General features: G+C 43.6%; 1 protein-coding gene across 1 annotated transcript in view; it reads right to left on the bottom strand.

The window, feature by feature from the left end:
* Positions 1 to 26,204, bottom strand: part of CC2D2A (coiled-coil and C2 domain containing 2A) — a 353,444-nt gene that overhangs the window by 48,158 nt on the left and 279,082 nt on the right. The window contains exon 29 of the mRNA XM_069202617.1: positions 8,962 to 9,165. Coding sequence (XP_069058718.1) covers positions 8,962 to 9,165 — 204 coding nt within the window. The remainder of the gene's footprint in view (positions 1 to 8,961; positions 9,166 to 26,204) is intronic.

Here is a 26,204-nt window from a genome sequence, read left to right on the forward strand (position 1 = left end):
AGGAGAGATGGCCGGGCTCCGGGAGATGGGGTTCCCGGGGCCAAACTAAGCCCCCTCTTCTATTTAATAGAGGTGGGCCCCATGGGATGGGGTCGCCAGGGCTTAAAAAGGCAGGGGGGGCACATGGCTCTTCTCCTCAGAGTCCATGGGTGCCCCTTTAAATTGCTACAAGTATGAAAATGTGCAAATCACCTGGAAGCTGCACCCGCTTGGCCCTGCTCTATCTACCTTAGTAGTATGTATGTCTTCCCCCCTTTTGCCAGGATGACGGGCAGCTTCCCAAAAGGACACCCAGTGCGTTTCCCACTGATTTTGATGGCGTGTACCTTATGTCGAGGATTATGAGGACATCTCCAAAAAACAAATACGCACTTACTTCATATAGATAAGAGGAAGGACCCTGGTTTGCGGGAGATTTGTGTCTTTGTAGTCTTGTTAGCTGTCTTGTTGGACTCTCTATAGGAGGATTGATCTTATCACAGAATTCTAGAGAAACAGGCAACAGAACCAATCATGTTGCCAAAACACACACAAAGTCAATAGTACATTTCCTTGTACTCCATTACACAGCTGTAGTGTACAATACATACTGGATGTTTACCCAATGAGGCAGAAAGAAGTCCACTTGGGTAGATATTTCATGCAAAGCTGTGGACTCTTGTTGGACAAAAGGGCAGGTGAGGTTCCTTTGTGGCAGTGCCACTCACACAGCTACTGTCACACCCACACAGACACTCACAAAACAACTCACAGGCACACTCAGACACACACACACCCAATCGCAGACTCACACAGACATGCACACACCCCACTAACAGGCCCACTCAGACGTTCACGTACCCACTCACAGGCCCACTCAGACTCTCACATATACACTAACACACCCACACACCCACTCGCTGAGACATTTGTACACCCAAAGACACCCTCTCACACTGAGACAGGCACTCTCACACCCACATAGACCCACTCTAACCCACACACTCTAATACCCATTCTCACACCCAGAGACACCCTCTCACACCGATTCTCACACCCAGATACAGGCCCTGCGGTTGAATTTCTCTTGTAAGTGTGAATGAATTCAGAACCTAACTATGACGTCTCTAATTATCTTCTAAGATAATTTTATTTTAATTGAAATTTTAATGAAGGTATTAGGGCACATACAGATTAAGGCATCTAAAGTCTCTTTGATAAAGAACTAAGGTATCAGTAAAAAGAGAGAGAGAGATGGGTTTGTTTTGCTGGCTTTCCTATTAATCACATTATCAAAGAGTGTATAGAGAATGTTGGAGGCGGACAAATGTTGTTGTTATGAAGTTCTTCACAAAATTATTGTGATATATTTTACCACAAGTGGAGCATTCTTCTATTCTGCCAAATGTTTTTGTTGTGTCACCAAGATTTAACATATATTATGACTTCATACCTGCCACTAGACTTCAATGTCTGACTAATTTCTATGCAAATAACAATATCATGTAAGAAGGTCTAAACTATTTTGAGTTTTAAATGTGCACTTACCTAAAAATAGATCACTGAGTCTCAGAAGGCCTGGTTGTCTTTGGAGAGACTTTGAACATCAATACCAACAAAAAAGGGTGGCAGATCTAGGCAAAGGTAGGCAATGGAATTTGCTCACAGGCACAATGATTTTCTGTGTTCACATGGCCCACGGCATCATGTAACTGGCTACAGATTTTAAATGGCCAAGATGAGCATAGCATAGTAGTTCCTTTACAATTGTGTACTAATAGAGCCAGCGTTGCTCCTGGATGGATCAACTTTGTGCCCATTCTGCCACACTTAGGAAAGGCTATTAGTTAAGCAATAGTTCCAAGGTTACCATTCGGCAAGAGGCATCACTGTGTGTTAAAAATGAATTTATCTATTTTGGATAAAGTACTTTTACAAGAAGACACATCTAATCATTTGCCTTAATGCCCTTAGGAACTGTTGTCAGACTAAAGAAATGCATATATTTTAGGTGTTTTCTGAGGCACCGAACAGGTGCCTACCAACCATTTAAGGCATAGCTATACATGACATACCATTTAGCTAGATGTAGCCCTGGGAACGGTCTTGATATTGTGATTGCTGAGTGGCGGCCGAGGGAGTGCAGGCTTTATATCCTCTGAATACATTTTTTATTTCAAAGAGTCACAGGTGCGGCATCTGAACATGCATGGGGAATCCCACCACATTGGGTGGACCCACAGAGCTGTTACAGAAGGTCAACAGAGATATCCTCTGTTAAAATAAGCTCCTTATGAGGTGTGGAAAAGAAGTGAAGAACAGAGTAAAGGCACAATGCAAGTACCCAAGGCTTTGACACTGAAACTGGCATTAATATTACAAGGTGATAGACAAGGAGGTTGTACACTTTTATCAACATGAATTGTGCATCGTATTTTTAGAATTTGGGCAATATTAATAACTGCGAGGGGCTTGTGGATGATCCAAACATCCTTCTCAGTACATGCAATTGTTTAAAACTTCATCTTTGCAGTTGATTTATTATCGCTGTCTTTTGCTTCAGAGATGTGGTCAACTAGATCAGGTAATTCATACCGGAGGAGTAAATGTAATCTCCAGTGCATAGTAACTTGTCCAAGAAATGATTGAAATTTCTGTAGCTTTTACTAAAGAGAACAGCAGGGTGGTACATGTTTAAAAGTTGATATACTTTTAGGCTCAAACATGTTTATTTGGTTTAACAGTTGCACCATAAACCCATATGCTTGCCTACAACTAACTGGTGTTGAAGGTGCCATCATACAAAGTAACATGCTACCTCCTAACCCCTCCCTCCCCACACTGATGTGGTCTTTCCTAATCCTAGTGTCATGCAAGTATTTCTATGCGCTATTGCTATGTGCTATTGGAGGAGGAGGTGGGATTATCTTGTTGATATGATCCCTCGGGTACTTGGAACAATTGAATTCTCTCATATCTACTTGGAACAATTGAGTTCCTTCATATTTGACGCGAGAAACTGTACTAGAGGTGTCTATTTCCTTTTATAAAGTTCATTCATCCATGTAACAGAATTATCTATTGTCTCCATCTCTAAGATGTACCACAAATTAGGGATCCAGCCCCTCATTCTGAAGATCTATCTTTACCCTACACAGCAGTTACAGTTTGCTTGAACACAGAGAGCATCAAGGAGATTAATTTCCCTTTCATAGAGGGCAGTGGGAAGGTTTTGGAAACTGATCACTCCCAAGATTATGTATGTCGGAAATCTGGGAATTGGTGTCTGAGAAATGTCATCTATGGCATCCAAAGTTGCACCACTGTAATTCTGTAATTTAGAGCAATTCCAAAACAGGTGGATTAGGGTGCCATGCATGCCACATCCTCTCCAGCAAGACAGAGAGCTAAGTCTGTTGCACTTTCAATATTTTTGTTGCTCAATGCACCTGTCTGAGGTTATTTTAGATGGTATATGGCATTATGGTCTTTTGTGAAGATGGCAGTCTATTCCTTTGGGGAAACTCTCGAATTAGTTCCTTCTTGCACCTTTTTAGCCTACGGGTTTTTGCAGGGCCACTCTCCATGGTTAACATCTTAAAAATATGTGATACCAATCTTTTGTTCTTCTCTCTCAAAAGTAGCCACCTCTCAAATTTGGTGAGGGGTCAGCAGGCCTGTGGCTCTGTTGTGTGGTTCAGTTCCTAGAGTCTAATTTTGGTGGAGCTGCAGTGCGCTGACTCAGGAACTCCTTAGAGCGAGCGAATGTCCAAAAAGCCTCCCAGCCTTTTACACCCTTTAATTCTCAAGTGCTCACAACTATGATGAGTAACAACTGCCATTAATTTGAGATTGCACAGAAGCCAGGCCAAGGGGAAAGGGAATGTGTTGACTTCCTCTAAACTATCTTGTCTCACACCTGTTTCCCTAGTGGTTGGCGAAGAGGCTATAACCCCCAAGCTCTCTCTTTTTTAGCATGCAGGGGACTTGGCCGTTACAGACTGCCACTACAGTTTGTCCAAAAACCATTAGTGTTTCGCAGATTCTATTTGGACACACACTACGTGATACAGCACTTATGAGGGTGGTTAGTTTCTTTTAAGTTCGGCATATCGACTCTTTTTTCCTTAATTATTTTTTGTAATGTTCGGGAGGCTATTCAGTGTTTTCCTGCCAAAACAAAACTGTCAAGGAATTTTTGTTTTCAATGAAGGATTGGCCCTCCAACTAGGAGGAGTAGACTGTGAAAAGTATGAAGAATGTAGGGGAGAGATGCCATTTTAGTGGCTGCTATATGGGCCATCTACGAGAGACCTGTTGAACGCCATGACTGAGTGTCTACTCACACACACACCTAAGTAGAGTTTCAAAATCAATACATAAGGTGCGATCTAAGGTCTGAGCGATCTGTATCCACAGATAAGGGGCAGTGGAGTCTGCTCAGTGAAGGGTGAGGCTCAGGGCTAGTGACTTGTCAAGGTTCTCTCAAAATCCTGAGACCCTGCCATAGGCCGTCAGCTCCACCATCAGAGCCCACAATGTGCTACCTGGATGTGTGGCTTTCACCATGGTGTCATCCACATACATGGCTAGCACAGTACAGATCACTTTTATGTTTCTGTTTCTTCTGATCATAGTGGCCAGAGGTTTCACATCAGCCAAATAACAGGGGAAACAGTTGACAACATTGCCTTATTCCACAGCTGATGTCAAAATAGGAGGAAAGAGAGTAGTTGGCACAAATCGCAGCTGCTGGGTTCTGATAACAGCACTTTATCTCTGAATCTAGTACTCAAGCCACAGGACCCAATCTAATGCCTTTTACTAATCCAACAAGGGCAGAAAGGTGCTCTCCTTAGTCCTATGCACGTTGTCCAGTATGTGCAGGATTATAGCTGCTGTAGCCAGGTATAAACCGTGACTGGTCAGGCCCAATCCCAGTATAAACTTTACTAGAATTATCCACCAGTATCCCCATAAAAATCTTGGCATCTATGTTCAACAGAGATATTAGATGTTTGGAGCCACATAGCTGTGTGGAGTTAGGATCACTGTGATTTTGGCAATCCCTGCAGTGGGAACAAAGCTGCTGTAAAGCTGTGTCAGGGCGAGGACTAAAGTTTGGCAAAGGTCTTGAAAAACAGGGGACTGCTATTTCCAGTCTCCCAAATGGCATCAATACCTCTTTAACCCGCATGGGGCCTTCTGTTAGAGACGCCTGTTCCATCATAAGCCTAGTTAGGGGGATGTTTCTAAAATAATCTGCTATCTCGCTGCCTGATACAACTTCTCAGAAATAAAATAACTTGTCCCTGAAGCAACCCATGATTTGCTGATCTTGTTTTCTGAGCTTAGCAGATACATATTTTATCCTCATGTTTTTACCTCTTACCTTTTAGTTTGCAGGCCAACAGCTTACTAGCCCTGCTTGGTTTTCAGTCCTATAAGTAATCTACACCCTAACCTGAGACCTCAATGTCATCACCTTTCAACATACCTACTGTAAACCCCAGTTTTTGTGTGCCTGCTCTAGCTCTAGGAGTTGTTTCTCAAGTCGGGTTCTTTTCTCCTGTCTCATCCTACTGTGGTTCAAAGCATGAGAGCTAAATTGACCCCTGCTTAGGCTGTACTCAGGGAGTGTCAGGCTCTTTGTTTTCTTCAATGAACTTTGTAAAATATCAGTTGTGGCTTTTTGTGTGTAGGATGTTGTCCCCTTTTCTTTAATCTCATCTGAGAATCTCACTCTGAGGTATTGACAAGGGCAGGTAGGTGAGGCGTGGTCTGAGAGAGATGTGGCCTATGTCGGTCCCGTTGACTCTCGGTGGCAGAGAACAGGATGTGAATGAGTCATCTATATGTACATAGGTCTTATGAGCGGCTGAATAATCAGTGCACTCTTTCTCTGTTGGCTGATGTACTTTCCAAATATCAATCAGGCCTAAATTTTGCAGTCACTAGCTGATTTCAGTTATGACTGAACCCCTCTGTCCCGACCTCTGTGTTGACCTATCTAGTGATTCATTTGTGACAATGTTCAGATTGCTCCCTTTTATAATGTCCCCCTGACATTCTTGGATGAGCTCTTCTACTGCAGTCAAAATAATCTGTCAGGACAGAGATCAGGAACGTATAAAGAGGTAACAAACAGGTATGTTGCAGCTGCTGAACTTTAAGAGGCAGAAAATGGTCTTCGGCTGTACTCACAGAAAAGCCTTTGCTAAGAAAAAATGCCCCCCATGTTTTGGCAGCCGAGGAAAAGTATTGTTTGGGGAAACCAGCGACATTTTAATCTATGGTACTCATTTTTCAAAAGGTGCATTTCCTGTAATAGGAATATGTCCCCTTTAAGGAAGCCATATTGGTTCACGGTGGCCATATGCTCAGCTGGTGAATGCAACCCTATAATGTTTAAAATTATAATTTTTACCATAATTTGAACTTGTTGCATTCATCCGCCCACCTCTGTGATGGGAATTACCAGCGGCACTGTTCTCTCTCCTATTCAAAACCCTAACGAACTCAAACACTACTCTCTTATTCCATTTGAGCCAGACACTAAACCTTAGAACGTGTGAGCACTGTAACTCCTGGGATACCCCCTCATGGGGCGCTCACATTTAGCATTTTTCTAAAGTAAGATCAGACCAGAAATAGCAAAAACTGGCGTAGTTTACCTCACTTGTGCCCCGGCCTGTCATGTCTTGTTGACAGTCCCCAGACATAACAACCAATTAGGGGGTGAGGACCCAGGAAACTAATTTTCCTCTCAGTTCCTCGATAGAAGGGGTTATAAGTAGAGTGGGTAGCCAAGATCAACTCATCTGTGTCTCAGCACAGACATATGGCCATTCAGCCTTTTGCAGAAGTCAGATCTTCTGTTTCTAAACTGCCCATGAACAGTGAATTTAGGAGGAAGGTTCTGCTGCCTCAGGCTGAGAGGCCTGCAGTAACTTTGCAGGACCGGTAGTGCTCATTAGCTCGCTTAATAGGAAACTAAATTTGTTCTCCATGGCTGTCACAGTAGGCTTGTGGGCGGAATGTGATTTTCCATGTTTGTGGTTTGTCAGCAGTGCGTAGCAGAGCATCGTTTGGTGCAAAAATCTCTCCACTTGCTGCCTGGCTTTCAGGGCTTTTGAAAAACTGATCCAGTTTGTTCCAGGAGTGCTACATTGCTACATGGATAGTATGGATCTGCCACTCAAAGATGAGCTGATTATGATGCTGGCCTACAGACCTTGTAGGTCTTTTGTAGTTATATCACCTCTGAGTTTGACTTGCCTCAAATTGCCCCGAACAGTCCTTGGACAAAGTGTTTAATATGTATGCCTTCGTTGCCAGTGGAGGCTCCTCAAATCCTAATATTGTTTCTATAGGAACCATTTTCAAAGTCTTTCAGGTGGGGTGTAGGGGTAGGTTTTGATCCTCTGGAGGAATTATATTTATTTTTCCCTAGCTTTTTAAATGCCCTCCAATGCTAGGGCCCTCTCTCCCAAGTCATTCAGGTCTTACTTTACCTCCATCACCTCCTTAATCAGGTCTTTCTTCTGGGAAGAGAAGTTGTCTTTGAGATCCTGGAAGAGTTCCATGAGGAATTGTTTGGCCATAGGCCAACTTCATATCTGCGCCCACCGGGTGTCCACTTAAATCTATTGTGGTAGTGGGGGGTTTCTGTATGTTATGCCTCATATTGGATGCCTTCAGCAGAAGGTCCCACAAGGACTGCTTGTTTTGGGACCTCTCAGTCACCATCTTTCTGTAAAGTGAATGTCCTGAGGGTGGTCTTTTGTGCAGGGGCAATGATCAGCCCCACGTTGATGGAGGTGGTCTCCTGCGGCCCCCGGCTGGTGGTGACCACTCCTCCTCCCAGCATTGGTGTACTACTCCCAGCAGTGTGGGGTGTGCCTATGAGTCACAGGAGGTGCTAGTGGTGCACACACAGAACCCCCTCCAGCTATGTTGAGTCGCCACAGCGAATAGGGTATTTGGGGCCTGGCACTTGTCAGCACTCTCTTAGTTTGTCTGACCATGTAGCTCATTGCTGTGTCTTGGGTGCTGAAGTCGAGGCCTATCTATTGCTCAACCAGCCATCACCATGTTTGTCTTCTCTAGTCACCCACTCTACTGAGGAGGCACCTGCTATTTTACAGACGGGGCCAGCAGTGGTTACTCACAGTTGCCAGTGGTCCCCACCAGTGATCCCGCTATTCCAGCCCTTCTGCTGCCTCCCTCTGTTGCATTGCTGCTCAAAATTGCTCTCTGGTTGTGGCCTTAGGCCCCAGGGTCCTCTTTGGTTGTGTCTCCCAATCTTTAAGCCACCTGCATTGGCCTCCTTTGGTCTGCTCCTTTGACCCCTGCCTCAGGCCCCGGGCTCACTGGGTTTTGCGAGTGCTCACCCCTGGTAATGGCTCACGTTTGATAACAGATGCCAGAGGGCCAACTCCTCGCCTTCACCTCAGCACTGGGGCTCAGTTTCCAGTGGGCTTCACCATATAGAATCCTCTCGGCAGTATCTGGTGTCTGCAGTCATTTAAGAGCGATCAGGCAATGGAATGTCTGCTACTCGCCCACTAATTCACCTCACCTGAGCCTCACCACCAGCACGCCGAGAGACGCTTGATGCGCAACAATTGCAGTGGACTGAAGCACAGCTTCACAGAGCCTGTCCTATCCAGCTGCCACCTTGGATCTGAACCATTACATACTTCCAAAGCTCTTCACTCCACTGCATTTAATCTTCACAAATATTAATATAGTTGAATACTGTATATATTTTACAGTTGTTAAATGGGAAATACAGTAAAGCAGAATGTGAGAAAATTGTTAGTATGTTCAGACATATTATTAAGATAATACATAAGGAAATCAGTGAAATACTAGCAGTTGGAGACCAAACCTATGTACTGAAATACTTGCAACAATGGCCCATATCTTTGTGTTGAGATGCTTGAGCGAAAGCCCAAACCTTTGAATTGAAATACTTACAGCTGTGGCTTGAGCATTGGTGGGGTAGGCCTCAAGGAGCTCCATTGGTGGGTTTAGAGGTTTAATAAACCTGGTGACAAAAACAACCGCCCCATTGATATCAATCACTGTAGTCAGGCACTGACGTGTTGGGAATTTTAATGCAGCTTGTTCTTTGAATTTCTCTGCCGCTTGGAGTATCTTCTCCTCTTCTTGAGAATCAAACTTTAATAAGAGAGTACAGGACATAAAATGTTACCTTTGAAATATATACAATTTTTCTTTAATAATGTATGCATACACGTGTCACAATGTTATTATATCATACACCATGCAATAAACCTACTGAACCCAACATGCATTCAAGGTGATTTATTGCACAACCTCTTCTTTAATATCAAACTTTAACAAGATAACACAGGATATAAAATGTTACCTTTGCAATGCATACATTTCTTCCTTAATAATTTATGTATACAAGTGCCAACATGTAATTATACCACAGACTATGCACGAAACCTACTGAACTGGCAAGCATTCAAAGTGATTTATTGCACAAAATGTATGCCAATGACATTCATCTGGTCGTTAAGTTCAAAACGTACATAGGCATCTACTTGCAAGCTAATACTAATCTGTTCTTTAATTATTTATTTAATACCAGTTAGTTTTACATATTGAGAACTTGACCCAGTACAAGCTTTACAAAATGATGTTTTTTACAAGAGGTGTTTAGGAATGTAGGCACTTCCAAAGAGTTGTAAGGTTATTCATTACATGGTGGAAAGATATACAATCTGTAAGTAATTTGCTAGCATCAGTGAGTAATTGAAGATATTATTGATGATTAAGGTAAAACATGATATTTACAGAAGTATTGACAGCATGTAATGAGCAGAGAAAGGAGGTTTGGATCCTGTAATAGACCAGTCACATAAGGAAGTGGCATTGCTGCATTAGGCACTTCAACTCTCTTTTACATAATTCAAGCAATAAGGTAATCCCAATTGATGAAGGACGCCTTAAGGTTTTTGTTTGTCATCTCTAAGCTAATATTTCAAGGAGAAGGGTTGTCTAAGCTGAGAAGACAGTGCTGGTCACCTGGGAGGACTAGTTTCTGCTTCAGGTCCTTTGAAGTCCCAGTGTAAATGGTCTTGTTTGTTATTCATGCAAGTTTGAGAATACTCCTTTCCCAAAAGTCACTTAAGTAAGATTAGTATTGGAATTTCGTGGTCTGTATTTTGGAGAAGTAGTCCAACTTTTCCAAAACTGTGATCAACCTGCTTGCTTTATGAAGTGCTAATTTGAGTGGGTTCAGGGAATTCTGTATATTCCGAATAGCAGTGGCTTGCCATAGTCCAGAGATGATAGCAAAAGGGATCAAACTACTTGCATGAATGGTTTTATTTCTCAAAGGAGTTAGAGTTGAGCCTGTGCCACCTTGATCAATGAGTTGATGGGTACAAGTATATTGAGGTTCTTATCTAAGATGAAGCCAAGAGATCTGGTGAAGAGATGTACTGCTGTGTAACACAAAGTAAATTGAGCCAGGCTTGGTGTGGGAAGTAAGAGTTGGGTGGGATAGAAGGAATTCTGATTGGACATATTTAAATTAAGGTGATGGATCATCATTCATGCTTGAATTTCACCTAGGATTTAGGCTTCAAAGTCTATATTTTGTATTTATTAGGGAGGGAAATGTTCAAATATAGCTGTGTCATCAGCTAATAAGTGGCATGAGATTTTAGACTGGGATACTTTGGAGACAATAGATGTCTTATAACCACTAAATAGCATGGTATTGTGGCCCGCATGATCTCCAACCGTGGCAATGGCTAACCTTCCTAGGTGCACCTCCTATGCTCTGGGAGTGTGGGCTGCAGATAAGTAAGGTAAGGGTTTAGGGGCTCCCAGTTCTCCAGAACTGCTTTCATGCTAGACAGACAGTCTGTATGTGCCATGTCCCAGTGTATGTGCTTTTCCCACTAAACATTGGGCTGTGACCTCTAAACATTGGTAAAACTGGATAATCCAAAATTAGCATATTTTTTTCCAATAAGGCCATAGTGTATGGAGCAAGAAAATATACTGATTGCATGGAAAATTTAAATGTCACCTGTAGACAGCAGCACAGGTTGTATTATTCTAAAGACTGATACCTTATTTGTAAGTATTAAATCACCCACTCCTCTAGTCTATCCACAGGATAGTGTGACTAGTGTTTAAAAGTGGTACTTGCAAGAATTTAATGTTGGCATGTACCTACATTGATTTGACCCTAAAAACTATTTCCACTTAAAAAGGACACTAGTTGTCCTATGAGAACAATTAAAGTTCAGAATAAAACCAAAACATTGCTATCTTTGCTTTGCGACAAGCTACCAGAATAATTCTACCACTATTTTGAATTTCCTGGTGAAGTTGAATTTATAATATTATGGAAGTGTGATTTTTAATAAGTTAAACTTTAATTAGCATTACCCTGTGAGCATCAGCCCCTATAGCGATTCCCCTTATTGGGGTGTGAAAACTGTTCCTAGAGCAGAAACACTGACTTAGGGTTTTCAGTAGGAAGACCTGGGTGTGAAGTATCTGATTCTTCTCAGATCAAGAAGGGCAGTGTGGGAGGGGACAGAAACATCACTGACTTCAAAGGACCAGAGTGAGACCTACCCATTCATAGTTAAGTGCAAAGTGAGACCTGGAGAAGAAAAGCCTTCACTCCCTGGGCCATCTGTAGGAGACTTGGCATCAGCTCAGCAGGAGGGGGAGCTGGTCCCACAACCAGTTAGATGCATAAACCACCCCTGGCTGGCACATCAGTAGAAGAAAAGTTCAACTATATTGAGTTTGCCTGGGAATACTGCACTGTGGATAGTTATCAGTAAGAAAAACAAGATGTGCTGAAACACTGGGAGATATAGCCCCTGGGGAGATATAGCCCCTGGGAACCTTATTTCTCATTGGTTAGGGAGTGTTCATGAGTCCCCAAGCCACTGACTAGTGCTTTCTGCAGATGTAGCAACTCCCACAGCGCAGAAAAACACATTTAGACCTGTTGAAGCACAGAAGAGGACTGGGCCTGCAGTCTGTGACCTATGTCGTCGAGACCTGAAGGACTAGATGGGTCAGTTGGCTGACCACCTGTGTGGCTTGTAGCGTGCCCTATACCCCACAGGAAAAGCTTATACAACATCCTCGGATCACCGCCTTCATAGTTTCTCACTCGAGACCGAAAGTGTGTTGTGGACCAGTTTAGTTCAAATAAATCTTTAAGTGCTGTTACCAAAACCTCCCTGCCCTCTGGACCCCCTGTAGTATTTCAGGAGATAGCTCTCTGGTCATTGGTGACAGCAAACTACACCCCCAAACTCTATCTCACAGTAAACAGGGGCATGATCAGACAAGTAGCGGGAGAGATGTGACACAATGTCTGAACGCTGGACCCCAGAAATGTGGTTACCAAAACAAGGTCAAGTCTGCTATGGGTGCCGTGTGTCGGTGAATAGCAGGTATATTATTTGGACGAGGGGTGGAGAACTCTTCAAATATCACAAGGGATCAAATCCAAAGTGCAACAATCATTTTAGGCTTAGTGTTCTGATGTGGAGGGTGCCTATCTACGGTACCATCCATTATGCAATCAAAGACCCCCACCGACAGAAACCAGTATTATAAAGCTGGTGAAATAACATCTTGTACCTTGGGGTAGAAGGTCTTTTCTATATTGGGCTCCTGTGTAGTGACCAAGACCACCTCCTCCCCGTCTAGTGTGCCCTGGATCAGTAAATAACGACCCTCACAACCGCTCCTTATAGCAAACTGTGAAGAGGACGCCAGGTGAAATCCAGATAAGCACACCTCAGGAGAACGTGGAGTAGTAGGCAAAATAGGATTGGCCCCTCCATTGTTTTGGCTAATTTATCAGCTTTCCCATCTGAGAGGTGAGTTTCCTTTAGGCAGGTGATATCTACCTTACGGCTCTTAAGAAAGGCGAGTGCTCTATACTATATTTGATATGACCACTAACCTCCTTACATTCCATGTAAGGAGCTTAAAAGACTCTAGCTTACTCATGATAGGATGACATACACAGGGCAAGTCCCGCCTCCCCCCCCATGACAAGACGGCAGTAGAACCATTGAAATGCAGAACAAAAGACATAACAAACATATCCCCCCAGGCAAGTAATAGCAAACCATAACTTCATACAAGCCCACAGAGATTAATGAATCAGGACGCTCCACCTCACACCAACCTCCCAAAATGAACCCATCCCATTAGCCCCCACCCTCCCCAAAGGAACAAAGTTATCGCTACAGATACACACCCGGAATACACCAAATATAAAACAACATTCTATGCAGAACAAAGCTGCCCAACGCCATCAGACGCAACTGTATAGCACCCGGTCCCAACTCAAGTATGAGCTCTGCACTGATTAATAAACAACCACTGCAATAATTGTTGACATTAACACATAGGATTCATCACATGCTCCGATGGTACAAGAACAGCCACTCTCCCATACCACACTCTCTACACAGACGACACCAGGTGAATAGAATGCCCCACTGCAAACCTGCTGAGCCTAAAGACAACTCAGGGCAATACAATGTGATGAACAATGTCACTGATTAGAGAGGAAGTGTCCCTTGTTCCATTGTCTGGAGTGGCCCCACTTATCAGCGTCTCTGGCACCCCCTGGGAACCCGGTTCAGCAGAGTCAATGGTGCCATCATCCCGAACCACAATGCGGCCGGTGCCTCTGGTTGGTGACCTGTCACTGTCACTAGGGCGGGGACACCCACGGCTCTGCCGCCGACCCTGAGAGCAGAATGGATCTGTTTCTGTGAGTGTGTGCACATGATGCACATCTGTCATCTCTAGCCAGGACCAGATGTCTTTGGGACACTCAAAGAAGTGCGATCTCCATAATGCAATAACACTGACCTAGGCCGGGTATAGGAGCATGTACCTGGGATTCACTGTGCACACTTTCCTTTTCACCTCCATGAAAGACTTGTGCCACAGCTGTACCTTTTGAGTGTAATCGGGGTAAACTGCAATATTACAGTTTTTGAACTGCAGTATGGGTGTGTCTTTGGTAGTTCTCAGGAGTATCTTAGAAATGAAAGCCGTTGGAGGGGTGTCCGATGGAGGTATAGGTGCCAGTGCCCTATGCATCTTTTCAATAACGAAGAAATCAGACAATTCTTTGAGACATAAAGTGTGCTTCACCCAGTGGTCTCTAGGAAGTGTTCAGTGGACTAGCCATCCACCCTTTCCCTTCAAAAGCAACTTTTCCTCAACTCTTTGCTCCAGGGTGTTGGAGATGACCATCAGCTGAGAGATATGTTGCTTAAGTTGCTGCACCTCTGTCTGCAGTGCAGTGGTGTTGATTTCTGCATTCTCCACATTGTCTGCCACCTTTCAGAAATCATCCTCTGCGGATTCAACTCAATGGAAACATCAGAAATGTGGCCCTTCAGAGCTGCTCTCGAGCCCTGATTTTCCTCTAGCAGGGTGGCCCCCAAGGGTTCCTTCTGATGCTCTAGAGATGGGTCTAACGTGCTTGGGCATTCCTGGTGAGTAAGTCCATGAGTGGCCAGACGGGGGGGTTGATTGGGTAATAGTATTTCCCTTCTGCTGTCGCTGTGGCCTACCCTTCTTCATAATGTAGTTGTAACACAGGGTGTATGTCCAGAGGAATGCTCCCAAGTCAGCTCAGGAGAAAGAGGCCCCCCCGAATTCCACCGGCCTAAGCATAGGTGCCACGCAGGAGCAGTACCACCATGTCCGCCAGACAGGAAAGGCAGCAGTGAGTGTCCTAGCTCCAAGTCAATAAAATTGCCAGATTCCAGTGTAGCCCGCCATTCCTCAGCATCCCTGCGTCAATTGCTGGATCAAAGTGTGTGGCCCCTCCATGCCACTGTCATTACTTGGAGAAAACTCCTCACAGAGCTCTGTTGATGAATGTGTGCTGATAAGATAGGTCAGGATAGTGGAGGCTGGTCACAGACCTGGCTTCAAGCACTACGGGAGAGGCAGGTCAGCAATGTTTCTGGATGTGTGCTGTTTATTGGGGGCCCTTATTCTCTGTACAGAGGTCCTCTCCCCCCAGGAGCAGCCCCACTCCTGTCATCCCAGGAGGAGGACCGATCAGTCCAGGATGTCTGCTGGTCGCCACTGAGGCCCCTTATCACTAGCCATGGTAAAAATCCTCCACTGGGAGCCTCTGTTCTTCACTGCTGCTCATTGCCGACCCCTACACGGGCCCTCACAATGTCCTTGCATTCGCCATTCCCCAATAGGAGGTGATGTGTCTGCACCAGAACCCCACTGAGGAGTCCCCAGGGCCAGAATGAGGTGAACAGGCAGTGCTCCCAACCTAAGTACGGGGGAAATGATTACTTGTTCCTGCAGGCAATCATGGAGGCCACATGGGCCTCCATGCTGTGTGAGCCGGCACAGGAGGATTTTATATGTTGTGCCACATTGTGGCTTGCCCCGGCATCACTACACCCACAGCTGTGGGGGAAACAAGTCCAGCAGGCAGTTTGCAGAGGGCTGCTAAGAAACCAAGTCTGGCCCTTCCACTGACCTAGGCACTCAAGGAGGAAGGATGCCAAAGGGCACGATGAAGAGTGTCTCAGCAGGAACTGCCTCCATCAGAGGGGCAGAGCCAGGAAAGGGCAAAAACCTTTGAGAGGGATTCTCCCTGGATCCAGAGATGGCACTCCCTACTGCACCAAGGTAAGAGTGCAGTGACCAGTGTAGGAGCCTGGAGTAGGCATCAGAGGTGCAAGCCTCGGGAAGTGTCACAAGGCCTACTCCAGTCTCCCAGCTGCATAGGAGTTCCCCCCAACAGCTTCAGGGAATGAAGGGGAGCTGTGGGGTGTGGAGCACAGGATAATGCACAATAATGATAGTGGGGAGACGGAGCACCCTAAGGGCACGTCCTGGCAGCCATCTTGGCTGGCCATCCCCCACTTTTCTTTATTTCTAGTGGGGTTCTTAATTCTATGACTATTTACCTCATGAAATATCTAGTTGGCGTGTTTAGTTTGCTTATTTTTCTTTGCAGTTTTATACAGTGCAACCCTGACATGAAGGCACTGGAGCACTGTACATGAACATCAGGTACATTACACAAGGTCACATCAGTTTTTTAGTTACAGGGAGATTATCTGACCCGTTTCCTTGAGGAGAACAAAACTCTGGACCCATCTCAATCCAGATTCCACAGCCACCACAATAACGAAACCACCGTCATCGCCACCACCGATGATATCAGGACCATACTTGACAAAGGCGAAACCGCGGCCCTCATCCTCCTCGACCTCTCAGCTGCTTTCAACACCGTCTGCCACCACATCCTACGCATACGCCTAAACAACACAGGGATCCGCAACAGAGCCCTGGACCGGATCACCTCCTTCCTCACCGGCAGAACAGAGAGAGTCCGCCTCCCTCCATTCTGCTCTGAAGCCACCAAAATCATCTGCGGCGTACCCCAGGGATCGTCCCTCATCCCGACCCTCTTTAACGTCTACATGGTTCCGCTCCCAAACATCGCCCAATCTCACAACCTCAACATCGTCTCATACGCCGTCACCCAGATGATCCTCTCCCTCACCAAGGACCCCGCCATCGCCAAAGCCAAACACCACGAAGGATTGAAGGCCATCGCCAAATGGATGAAGAACAGCTGCCTGAGACTGAATTCTGACAGAACTGAGGTCCTCATCTTCATCTTCGGCTCCACCCCCTCCACATGGGACGACTCCTGGTGGCCTGCCACACTGGGAACCGCACCGACACCCACCGACCACGCACGCAACCTGGGATTCATCCAGGATTCATCACTTTCAATGACCCAGCAAGTCAATGCCATCTCTTCCTCCTGCTTCAACACTCTACGCATGCTTTTGAAGATCTACAAATGGATCCCCACTGAAACCAGAAGAACGGTACCCAAGCTGTCGTAAACAGCAAACTGGACTACGGCAATGCCCTCTACGCAGGAACCACAGGCAAGCTCAGAAAAGACTACAACGCATACAGAATGCCTCCGCACGCCTCATCCTAGACATCCCCGCCACTGACACATCACAGCCCACCTGAGAGACCTACACTGGTTCCCTGTCAACAAGAGAGTCACTTTCAAACTCCTCACCCACGGTCGCAAGGCACTGCACAGCACCGGACCAGAATATCTCAACAAAAGGCTCTCCTTCTACACCCCGATCCGACAGCTTAGCTCCGCCAACCTTGCCCTCGCTACCGTCCAACGCATTCACAGAATGACCACCGGTGGCAGATCATTCTACCACCTCACAGCCAAGACGTGGAACACTCTTCCCACCCACCTGCGACAGACACAGGACCTACTTACCTTTAGGAGACATCTCAAGACATGGCTGTTCGAGCAATAGCAGCCCCCCCTCCCCTCAGCGCCTTGAGACCCTCATGGGTGAGTAGTGGGCTTTGCAAATACTCTGATTGATTGATTGATTGATTGAAGTGCTTTGCCCAGAATCACAGGATGTTGAGCTGACAATAAGACTCAAATCTTTTTCCTACTTGCAAAGTTGGCAGCTCTAACCATTACATCACATTCAACCGAAATGCATATTAGTTGACCAGCAAATAAGATGAGCTTAATCGGTCTGTACATAGAAAACCCAAGACTTCATCTCGATTTTCATTAATCCATATTCTGGGTTTTTTGTTACTATAATTTTCTCTTGCATGGGACTTCGACTGTCATGTTAATTAGCCACAATTTTAGTCACATATTGCAATATCAACAGATGACAAACAGACACCAGGAATAATCAATATAGATTGAAGAAACAAACATATAAACCTCGCCAAATTCGGAAAAATTTTCTAAGGTAGTTGCCCTAACTAAATGTGACAGATTATACACATTCTTTTATCCTACTTCAAGAGTCCAAACATTGTGCACTTTAGTTTCATCTAGGCGCAAACACAGACACACCTCTAAAATTAGGATTTGAAAGCCATTACGCCCCAGGATTGAACCATGAGTAGGGTGTATATAGCCTATCATGGTACATTTAGTGTTTATGATGAGTACACATGTGCTCCCAAGGAGGTGGAAAAGTAGTGGTCAACAGCAGGATAGTGAACACCAAGTCATAAGACTGTGGGTGTTCATATAGTTCCCAAAGGTTTTCACATTCAATCTGCGCATCCGTGCGGTTGGTGTAAATATGCAAATTAGATGTGAAAACACCCACATACCTACACGTGGGGTGTAGTTGCAGGGAAACGGATTTCTCTTTTTGGCCAATGTTTTGAAAGAAAATCTGCGGTTCCCAGGAAAAGCGTGTATAAAACAATGATTAATAGGACTAAACTCTAAAAACTTAAAGCAAACCAGCAGTTTCTAGTGAGAATGTGTTTGTACAAAACAGATCACAAAAATCAAAACTGTTACCTAATGCACGCAAATAGAATTGGCATTGCCTTACGATATTTGTCAAAAAATTCTTGACACAAAGACACCTTGCACGTACTACAAACCAAAAAACACATGCATTGAAAAATAATAAAGTGTAAAATAAGTGTATACCTTTCTAATAATTTGAATTAACTAGAGACATCCAATACCGAAAGCCATGGGAAAAAAAATCAACAAAAAGAAAATATATTATGGCATGCTGATTAACTAAAATTGAAGACCTCACAAAAGAATAACTTAGATACTGTAAACTACTCCCATACAATTGCGAAATAAGAAAGACCTAGGCCAGCGGTTCTTAACCATGATGGCTTAAGCAATTTCTAGGATATGACCCTCAAAACCATGCACAAAAATACAAAATCAGTATACACCAAACAAATGACCAAATAAAGAAATATTTTGTTTAATTCACAATCAAATATGGAAAATGTTTCAAATTTCCCTCTTTATTTATATATACTTATTAATTTTAATGTATTATTGTTAGTATAATTTAATCTTGTAAAACAGTCAAAGCACAGATTAAGAACCACTGACCTAGGCAACTCAATTTGCAGGAATAAACTATTAATATTTCATTATAGATACTTTTATTTGTCTTCAAATATTATAAACATTTTGAAAGTTTCAGGACCTTTGCACAGTCTTAATAAATTGGATATAACAGACAGCATGGGAAACATCTGAGGTTCTGAGAATGCATCCACTTCCAGCTCCACAGGTGACTTTTCTTGGTGTTCAGCTACATAATACTTTAGTCCTGAAGAATAAAGTTTTTTAACGTACATGTACTAAAAGATCTTTAAGCACTTTAAGAGATATTTAGTTTAAAAAAAATGCTGTGTTTTTTTTACAACTTCGTAGATTTTTTTGCCATGATTTTAAAATGCCCATATGCCTTAGAAAGGTATGTCCTGATGCTATCCATGCCATGCTGTTTCCTGAAACCTTCTAAGATAAGGTACAGACAAAAAAACAGTTTTTAATAGTTTGACAGACGGCACTGATCCCAGTATCTCTTAGGGCAATTAAAAGATTATTCCAGGCTTTCTTTTTTATACAAGTCAGGGTCCCTGACAATAGCATTGTTTGGCAATAAGAAAGGTGTTTTTGAGTGTCATAAGCCTTAAAACAACAAATATGCATCAGATCAAAGGGTGTGCAGACGAGGAATCTTGAGACCAAGTTCAGATCCAATTGAGGTATAACAAATGGTTTGGGGGTTGGAGGAATCATGTGGGTCAACCCTCTTAGAAAAAGTATCACAGCCAGTGACTTAAATAAAGACAGTTGGCCACATAAACGGAAAGGTCAAGACAAATAACATTTTACTTCACCCACTTCAAAGCCTTGGTGGGTTATAAAGAATAAACAAAAGAACATCAAAGTTTGGCTTGTAGTGGTTCAATGTTCTGAGCACCTCACCAGGCATCAAATTTGTCCCAGCGCACAGCACAGATAGACTTTGTGGAAAGGCATCTGGCAGCAAAGATGACATCAAACTTCTCAGTCAGGAAGTCAAATGCATTTAGCCATCCCTGTTAAATCTAAGTTGTGGGGACTAGGATGAACGAGCCTACCTTGTTTCTGAGACAGGAGGCCCATCCAAAGTGGAGGGCGTGATCAAGTACAAACGCTCAAGAACCCCCTTGTACAATACTTTCCTGGCCCAATCCATGGTGATAAGAATGACTTGAGTCCAGAATGCTCTGGTCTTCCTCAGCAGTTGAGACACAAGAAGTAGCCGCTCAATATCAGTATATGGAGGTGTGGGTTGTGGAGACCTGAATGCAGGACCTTACCCTTTTGCTGATATTGGAGGTCCTTCTGAATTGAAGCCTGATTGAGGACAAACGCTCAGACTCAGGAGCCTGGGTACCACACTCTGGGACCCATTTCAAAGTGATAAGATTTACTTGAGCACAGGCAGTCTTAATCTTCCTTAGAACCCAAGGCTCAAAAGATGGCTGTGGAAATGCACACAAGAACCTCACCTTCCAATTCAGACAGAATGTGTCAGCCAGTAAGTGTGCTGGTGTTTACTCCAGCATGCACAACTGTCTACCAGCAAGCGTCTTGGTGTAAACTCCAGCAGCATTTTAAAAGTAAGTTAGAGCATGAGGATTTCACTTTAACCTGTATTTAGTTAAAGAGGCTGCAGAATGCATTTGTCTTTTCTTTCACCCAGACCTAGGTCAGGAATGTGATAAGTAAAACTTTCAATGACACAAACATGCTGAGATCGAAATGTTTAACAAACTAAATGTGCCTAAAATGTTCCTTGTTAGAAGTTTAATGTTTGCTAGTAATTTTCTTTAAACTGCTTAGACAATGAAACTTTCATACCAACTTTGGTGGATCAGGGACTTAAATAAATATTTGGTTTACAGAGTAAATCTTACCAACTCATCAGGATAGAAATTCCTGCTCTTACTGTGCCCAAGGTTCCGATTAATATTGTCCCAAATGCATTAACTCAAGGAGCTGCTGATGGAGCGCCTGCTACAAAGTTTATCCTGACTTCGCAGAATTCACAGATTGTTGTATGGCCATCACCACAGACTATTCAATCATTAAGAGAAGGAAGAATTGTCTTTACACACAGGCAACACATGGTGAGACAAATGTATTTGAAGATGGGAATGTTCCTCCATGACTGGATGAAGCGGCCAGGAAAAATGCAGAAACAGAGTGTAGAAAGCCCGAGTACTAGTCAGTGTGCAGAAAGGGAGAGGCCACTAAATGTCCTGAAATTAAAAACTGAATTGGAGGAAATAATTAGAGTGTTCAGATCTTGAACATGTGAATCAATACCAAGAAAAAGAACTGCTTGATTTCTGCTAAGAAATTACTAGACGGGCTGCGACTGTACATGACAAGGTGACAGAATTTGCAAATAAATATGATGTAATTCTCTCAAAGAGCATCCCATTGCAAAATAGCTTCAGGGTACAGTTGGATGATTAATCAACTGAGACAATGCATGCTTTAGGATTGCACATTAATGAATTAGAAAAATGCATACACAGGAGGAGTGAGTATGAGAAATTAGAAATCAAGTGGGCAAAAAATTATGCAAAGGGAAAGAAACTGAAAGAGGTGAATGAAGTAAAAAGAAAGTCACCTTCAGGTCCACCAGATGATGGAAAAGCTTTGGCTTATCCATTAAGAGAGGTACCAGGTGGAGGGTATCATGGAGTAGGGGAGATCTTGCATTATTTACAAACAATTTCCCCAAGTTGAGAGAAAATCCAATGCAACTGTACACACAGGTTGAAAGTATCTGTGAAGATTTCGATAGTGTTGTGGACTGATTTGAATGCTTCCTTTGAAACTGTTGTTCGGAATGATTTGTGGTCTGAAAAATGCTGTACATTGGTCAAATCCAGAGCAACTGAGAGATTCTTGCACTCGTGCACAATTACCTACTGTGATGGATAAGTACAATAAAGTGATTACTTTTCTGAAAGTCAAAATTCGTCCCACGGCTTTGGATTATGCAAGGTTGAATAGGATTTCAGTAGGAAGTTGGAGAGTCTGTGCATAAATATTATTATAAGCTGTTGAAGCATTTCAGCAGCATACATGTCAAACGCATCTTCAGTCGAATGATATGGGATTCTTTATTTTGGATTGAGACATGAGATCAGTAAACACATACAGCAGAATGTGATTTGTTGCCAAAGTCGTTGAATGAGATCATGAAATATGCGAAGTATTGTAGTGATGAGAAGGAGATGAAACAGAAAAAGATTAGGGAAAGGTTCATGCTGGTACAGACGGAAATGACACAGAAAGGTTTTCAGAATCAACTGTTTACAGGGAATGTTGGTGCTATGCAAGATGTCGGTTTTCAGATTGACATGCAAGGAGTTTGGTTTCAAGCTGGTTCGCAAGGTGTTCAAGTAGGTTTGGTTGCTTCACAGGGTAGAGGTCGAGGAGTTCCAGTTGATCTGAATATTGATGAAGATGTTGCAAGGTTGAAGAAAATGACTCCTGCCACTTCTGTAACAAGATCTGGGATTGGAAAAGGGAATGAATGCTTAATCCAGATAGAATAAATGATAATGATCAAATGCAAGGAGGAAATCAAATGCAAAATGTGCCTATACAGCAAATGCAAGTGCAAGATCAAGTTCAAATGAAGCAGGTTCCACAAGCCCCTACGGTTCAACAGAATGTGGGGAATCATACAAGAAAATGAAACAGATGCCCTGTGTAAATAAGAATTCATTTCAGGTCAAGAATAAAAATGTGCTTAAACAGTTTCCCATGTTAGACTGTAAAAGCTTTGACTCTGATACATCATAATGACGGTGCCTGAGAGGGGACGCAGATTGCTAACTTGGCACAGTTTTAGAGGTCGACCAGAATGGACCATTGTAGAAGGTGAGGTAAAGGGCCACCAAGAGTCATTTCTCATTGACACCAGGGCTATCCTTTCCACTGTACAAGGTACAAATAAACAGATTACAAATCCAATTTAAAAGAGGTTCCTCCTGAAAAAATAGGGTCATTTGAAGAGAAGGTTCAGAAGATTGTTGCGAGTGATGGAAGTCCTGTAAACCTGCTAGGGCGTGATTTGTTGTGCAAGATAAATTGCACAATCTATTGCACCAATAACAGGGTTGAGGTTTAGACACATGAGGATGTTGAATTTAGGTTAGCTCAGTAAGATGCTGGGGGGCTTTACCCAATGAGAGCTGTGGAGGAATTGCCCCCTGATTTGAAAACGACTGAGAATCCAGAAGTGTGGGATCTCACAGGGAAAGACATCGGACTAATCAAATGTGTAGAACCAGTCTGCATCACAATTAACCCCAATGCAGTTTCCCGAGAACACCATCATATCACAGGACCCTAGAGATAATAACAGAGATAACACCAATAATTGAAGACATGTTGCAGAAAGGGATTTTGATAGAGATAATCCATGCAACCCACTGATTATGGGATTACAGAAGCGCAATGGTAAATTTAGGATAGTTCAAGATTTGAGAGAGATTAACACTATAGTAATTCTATGCTATCCCGTGGTACTGAATCCAACGACTATTATTTACCAAATTCTGTGCACAGGTGAATTGTTCAGGGTTGTGGACCATTGTCAGGCTTTCTTCTCAGTCTTAGCATGGTGTGGAGTCCCACAAGGGTATACTAAGAGTCCTTCAATCTTTAACCAGATTTTAAAGAAAAATTTGGCGACATTAAACATGCCTTGTAATTTAGGGCCAGATGTAGCAAAGGTTTTTACCCATTCTGTGTCTATGGGAAAAAGTGTTCGTACATATGGCCCTTAGTCCTTGTGCAGCACATCGACGACCTACTTGTGGAATCAAGCAAAAGAGAAGCTTGTAAACAGGACACCACTGCTCTCCTAAATCACCTAGCTGAAAATGAACATAAAGGGTCAACAAACAAACTGCAGTACTGCCAAACAGAAGTCCAATATTTGGGACATATCATTGAAAAAGTAACAAGAAAAGTATCATGAGAAAGAGTGAAGACCATTCTAAGAAGTGCTCATCTGAAAATACAAAGAGAAGTCAGAATGTTTCTTGGAATGGTTGGCTACTGTAGACAGTGGATACATAACTTTTCCCTAGTGGCTAAGCCTTTACTGAGAGTAATACGCATCCCCTTCCATGAGACAACGAATGCATGATAGTCTTCTTAGAACTGAGAAAAAGTCTCTGCCATGCCTCGGCACTAGGAATGCCTGATTACAGTAAGAGCTTTACCTTGTTTTGCAGTGAGAGGAAAGGCTGTGCTCTCTCAGTATTTACTCAATTGCATGGCAATGCTGGGAGACAAATGGCTTCTTTTTTAACGACTCTTGACCCTGTCGCCACAAGGCTGCCTGCTTGTCTAAAATCAATAGCAATCATGAGCGTCAGTCTCAAGTGGTGTGAAACCATTATGATGGGACATCCTTTAACTGTTATGGTCCCTCACTCGGTTGAGGTTTTGCTAACCAGAATCAAAACCCAGTACATGACAAATACCAGATGAACTAAATATGAGCAACAACTTCTTGAGTGCAAAAATGTGATGCTTAAAAGGTTGCAGGTTTTGAACCCCAGTATCTACTTCCCCTGCATGAAAATGATGTATCAGACAATTTTGAGCATGACTGGCTTGATGTCACAGATTTATGCACCATGCCAAGACCCGACATAAAAGATGAGCCTTTAATTAGACCTGGTTATGTGCTTTTCGGTGATGGTGCATGTTTGAGAACAAACAATGGTTTCCTGAGAGCAGTTTACGCTTTCTGCACAATCGAAGACATTGTGGAAGCTTTATGGCTTCACGGAGTTACCTCAGTAGAAGTTGCAGAATTAATTGCCCTTACTAGAGTCTGAAGCTTAACAGCCCAAATGAGAGTGAGTATTTTTACAGATAGTCAGTATGGCTTGGGTGTGGTCCATGACTTGAGTCAGTTGTGGTCACAAAGAGGTTTCATGATATCTTCGGGTTCACCAATAAGACATGGTGAGCATGTGAGATTATAGAAAGCTTTGCAGCTAATGTTAGAAATGAAGTTTCTGGCTGGTTGGGGAATGCACCTAAGCCAGGCAGAATCTACCACTGTATTCAGGGCAAAGAAGTTACACATCAAAGATATCCTGTGCTCACCTTCAGAGCAGTCAGGCTTATCCTCAGAGGCAATGCGTAAAGCATTTACGCAACACACTCACAGCAGTGACATAACAATTACACCACAAAAGAGACTCCACACAGGATTATATAATAAATATAAGCAATAAACTGTTCCTAAAATTATGCCACAACGCCATGAATCATGATTATTGTGCATATTATGCAAGTACTGAGACATTACTCCTTATTTAAACAATGTAGAGATCACAATGATAGACATCCATTAAGTATTTTTGTTAGCAAAGCAGTCTGAATGGAACAACCGCAGGTATTTGTAGTATTAAACCTTAGTGCAGGCCGGTATATAGGGCCCAGGAGCATCTGCGATTCTCACTACATGTACTTAGGTAACTCAGGCCAGTTCGTAGATCTGCAAAATGGGAGTTTTCGTCGAGGTCTCACACCGGAGGATGACTGTGATTCCAGTGCTCACAAAAGGTACGGCCCAATAGAGGGACGGGAGACCACACACACTGTAGGCAAGAGTAGGGAGAACTCCCTAGGTCCCCTGTGGGTGGGGTTGAGAAAGAGCAGCTGCCCACAAATGTGTGCTACAGCTGCTAAAAATGCCAAGCACTGCGAGCTGCCGCTGGAGTGTGGTACAGTAGTAGAAGGGTAATACCTTATAAAAAGGGTCTACCCTATGGCCACTTGTCACTCCGGTGCATTGCTGGGAGGAAGACTCTGGCAGGGATACCGGTGGGACTGGATGGGATGGGGACGGCCTCCTCTGCTCACAAGTGGGTGCAGCTTTCGACAAAGTCTAGAGTTCACGTAGAAAAGGGCAGGCACAGCTTCCCTCCCTGGGGCTACAAAGCCAGGCTTCCATTTCCGCTACGGCATCTCTCTCCAACTGGGGACAGGAATGCAGGAGAAATCACCTGTGAATCCCGCGCAGCCAAGAGCTACATTGCACCAAGAGGAGGACATAACAGTGTTTACACACTTTTGCTACAGCGCTCATCATGCGCTGCATGGTAGTAGATCGCTCCCCACGAGCAGTTTATGAAGGAGTCCAGAATGAAGCGTTCACTATGCATTAGTTTTGAAAATGAAGGGAAAATTACAAGCACCCACCATGCGCTAATTGCAAGGACTGTGAGGG

The sequence above is a fragment of the Pleurodeles waltl genome, chromosome 1_2 (genome assembly GCF_031143425.1).
Source record: "Pleurodeles waltl isolate 20211129_DDA chromosome 1_2, aPleWal1.hap1.20221129, whole genome shotgun sequence".
Taxonomy (NCBI): domain Eukaryota; kingdom Metazoa; phylum Chordata; class Amphibia; order Caudata; family Salamandridae; genus Pleurodeles; species Pleurodeles waltl.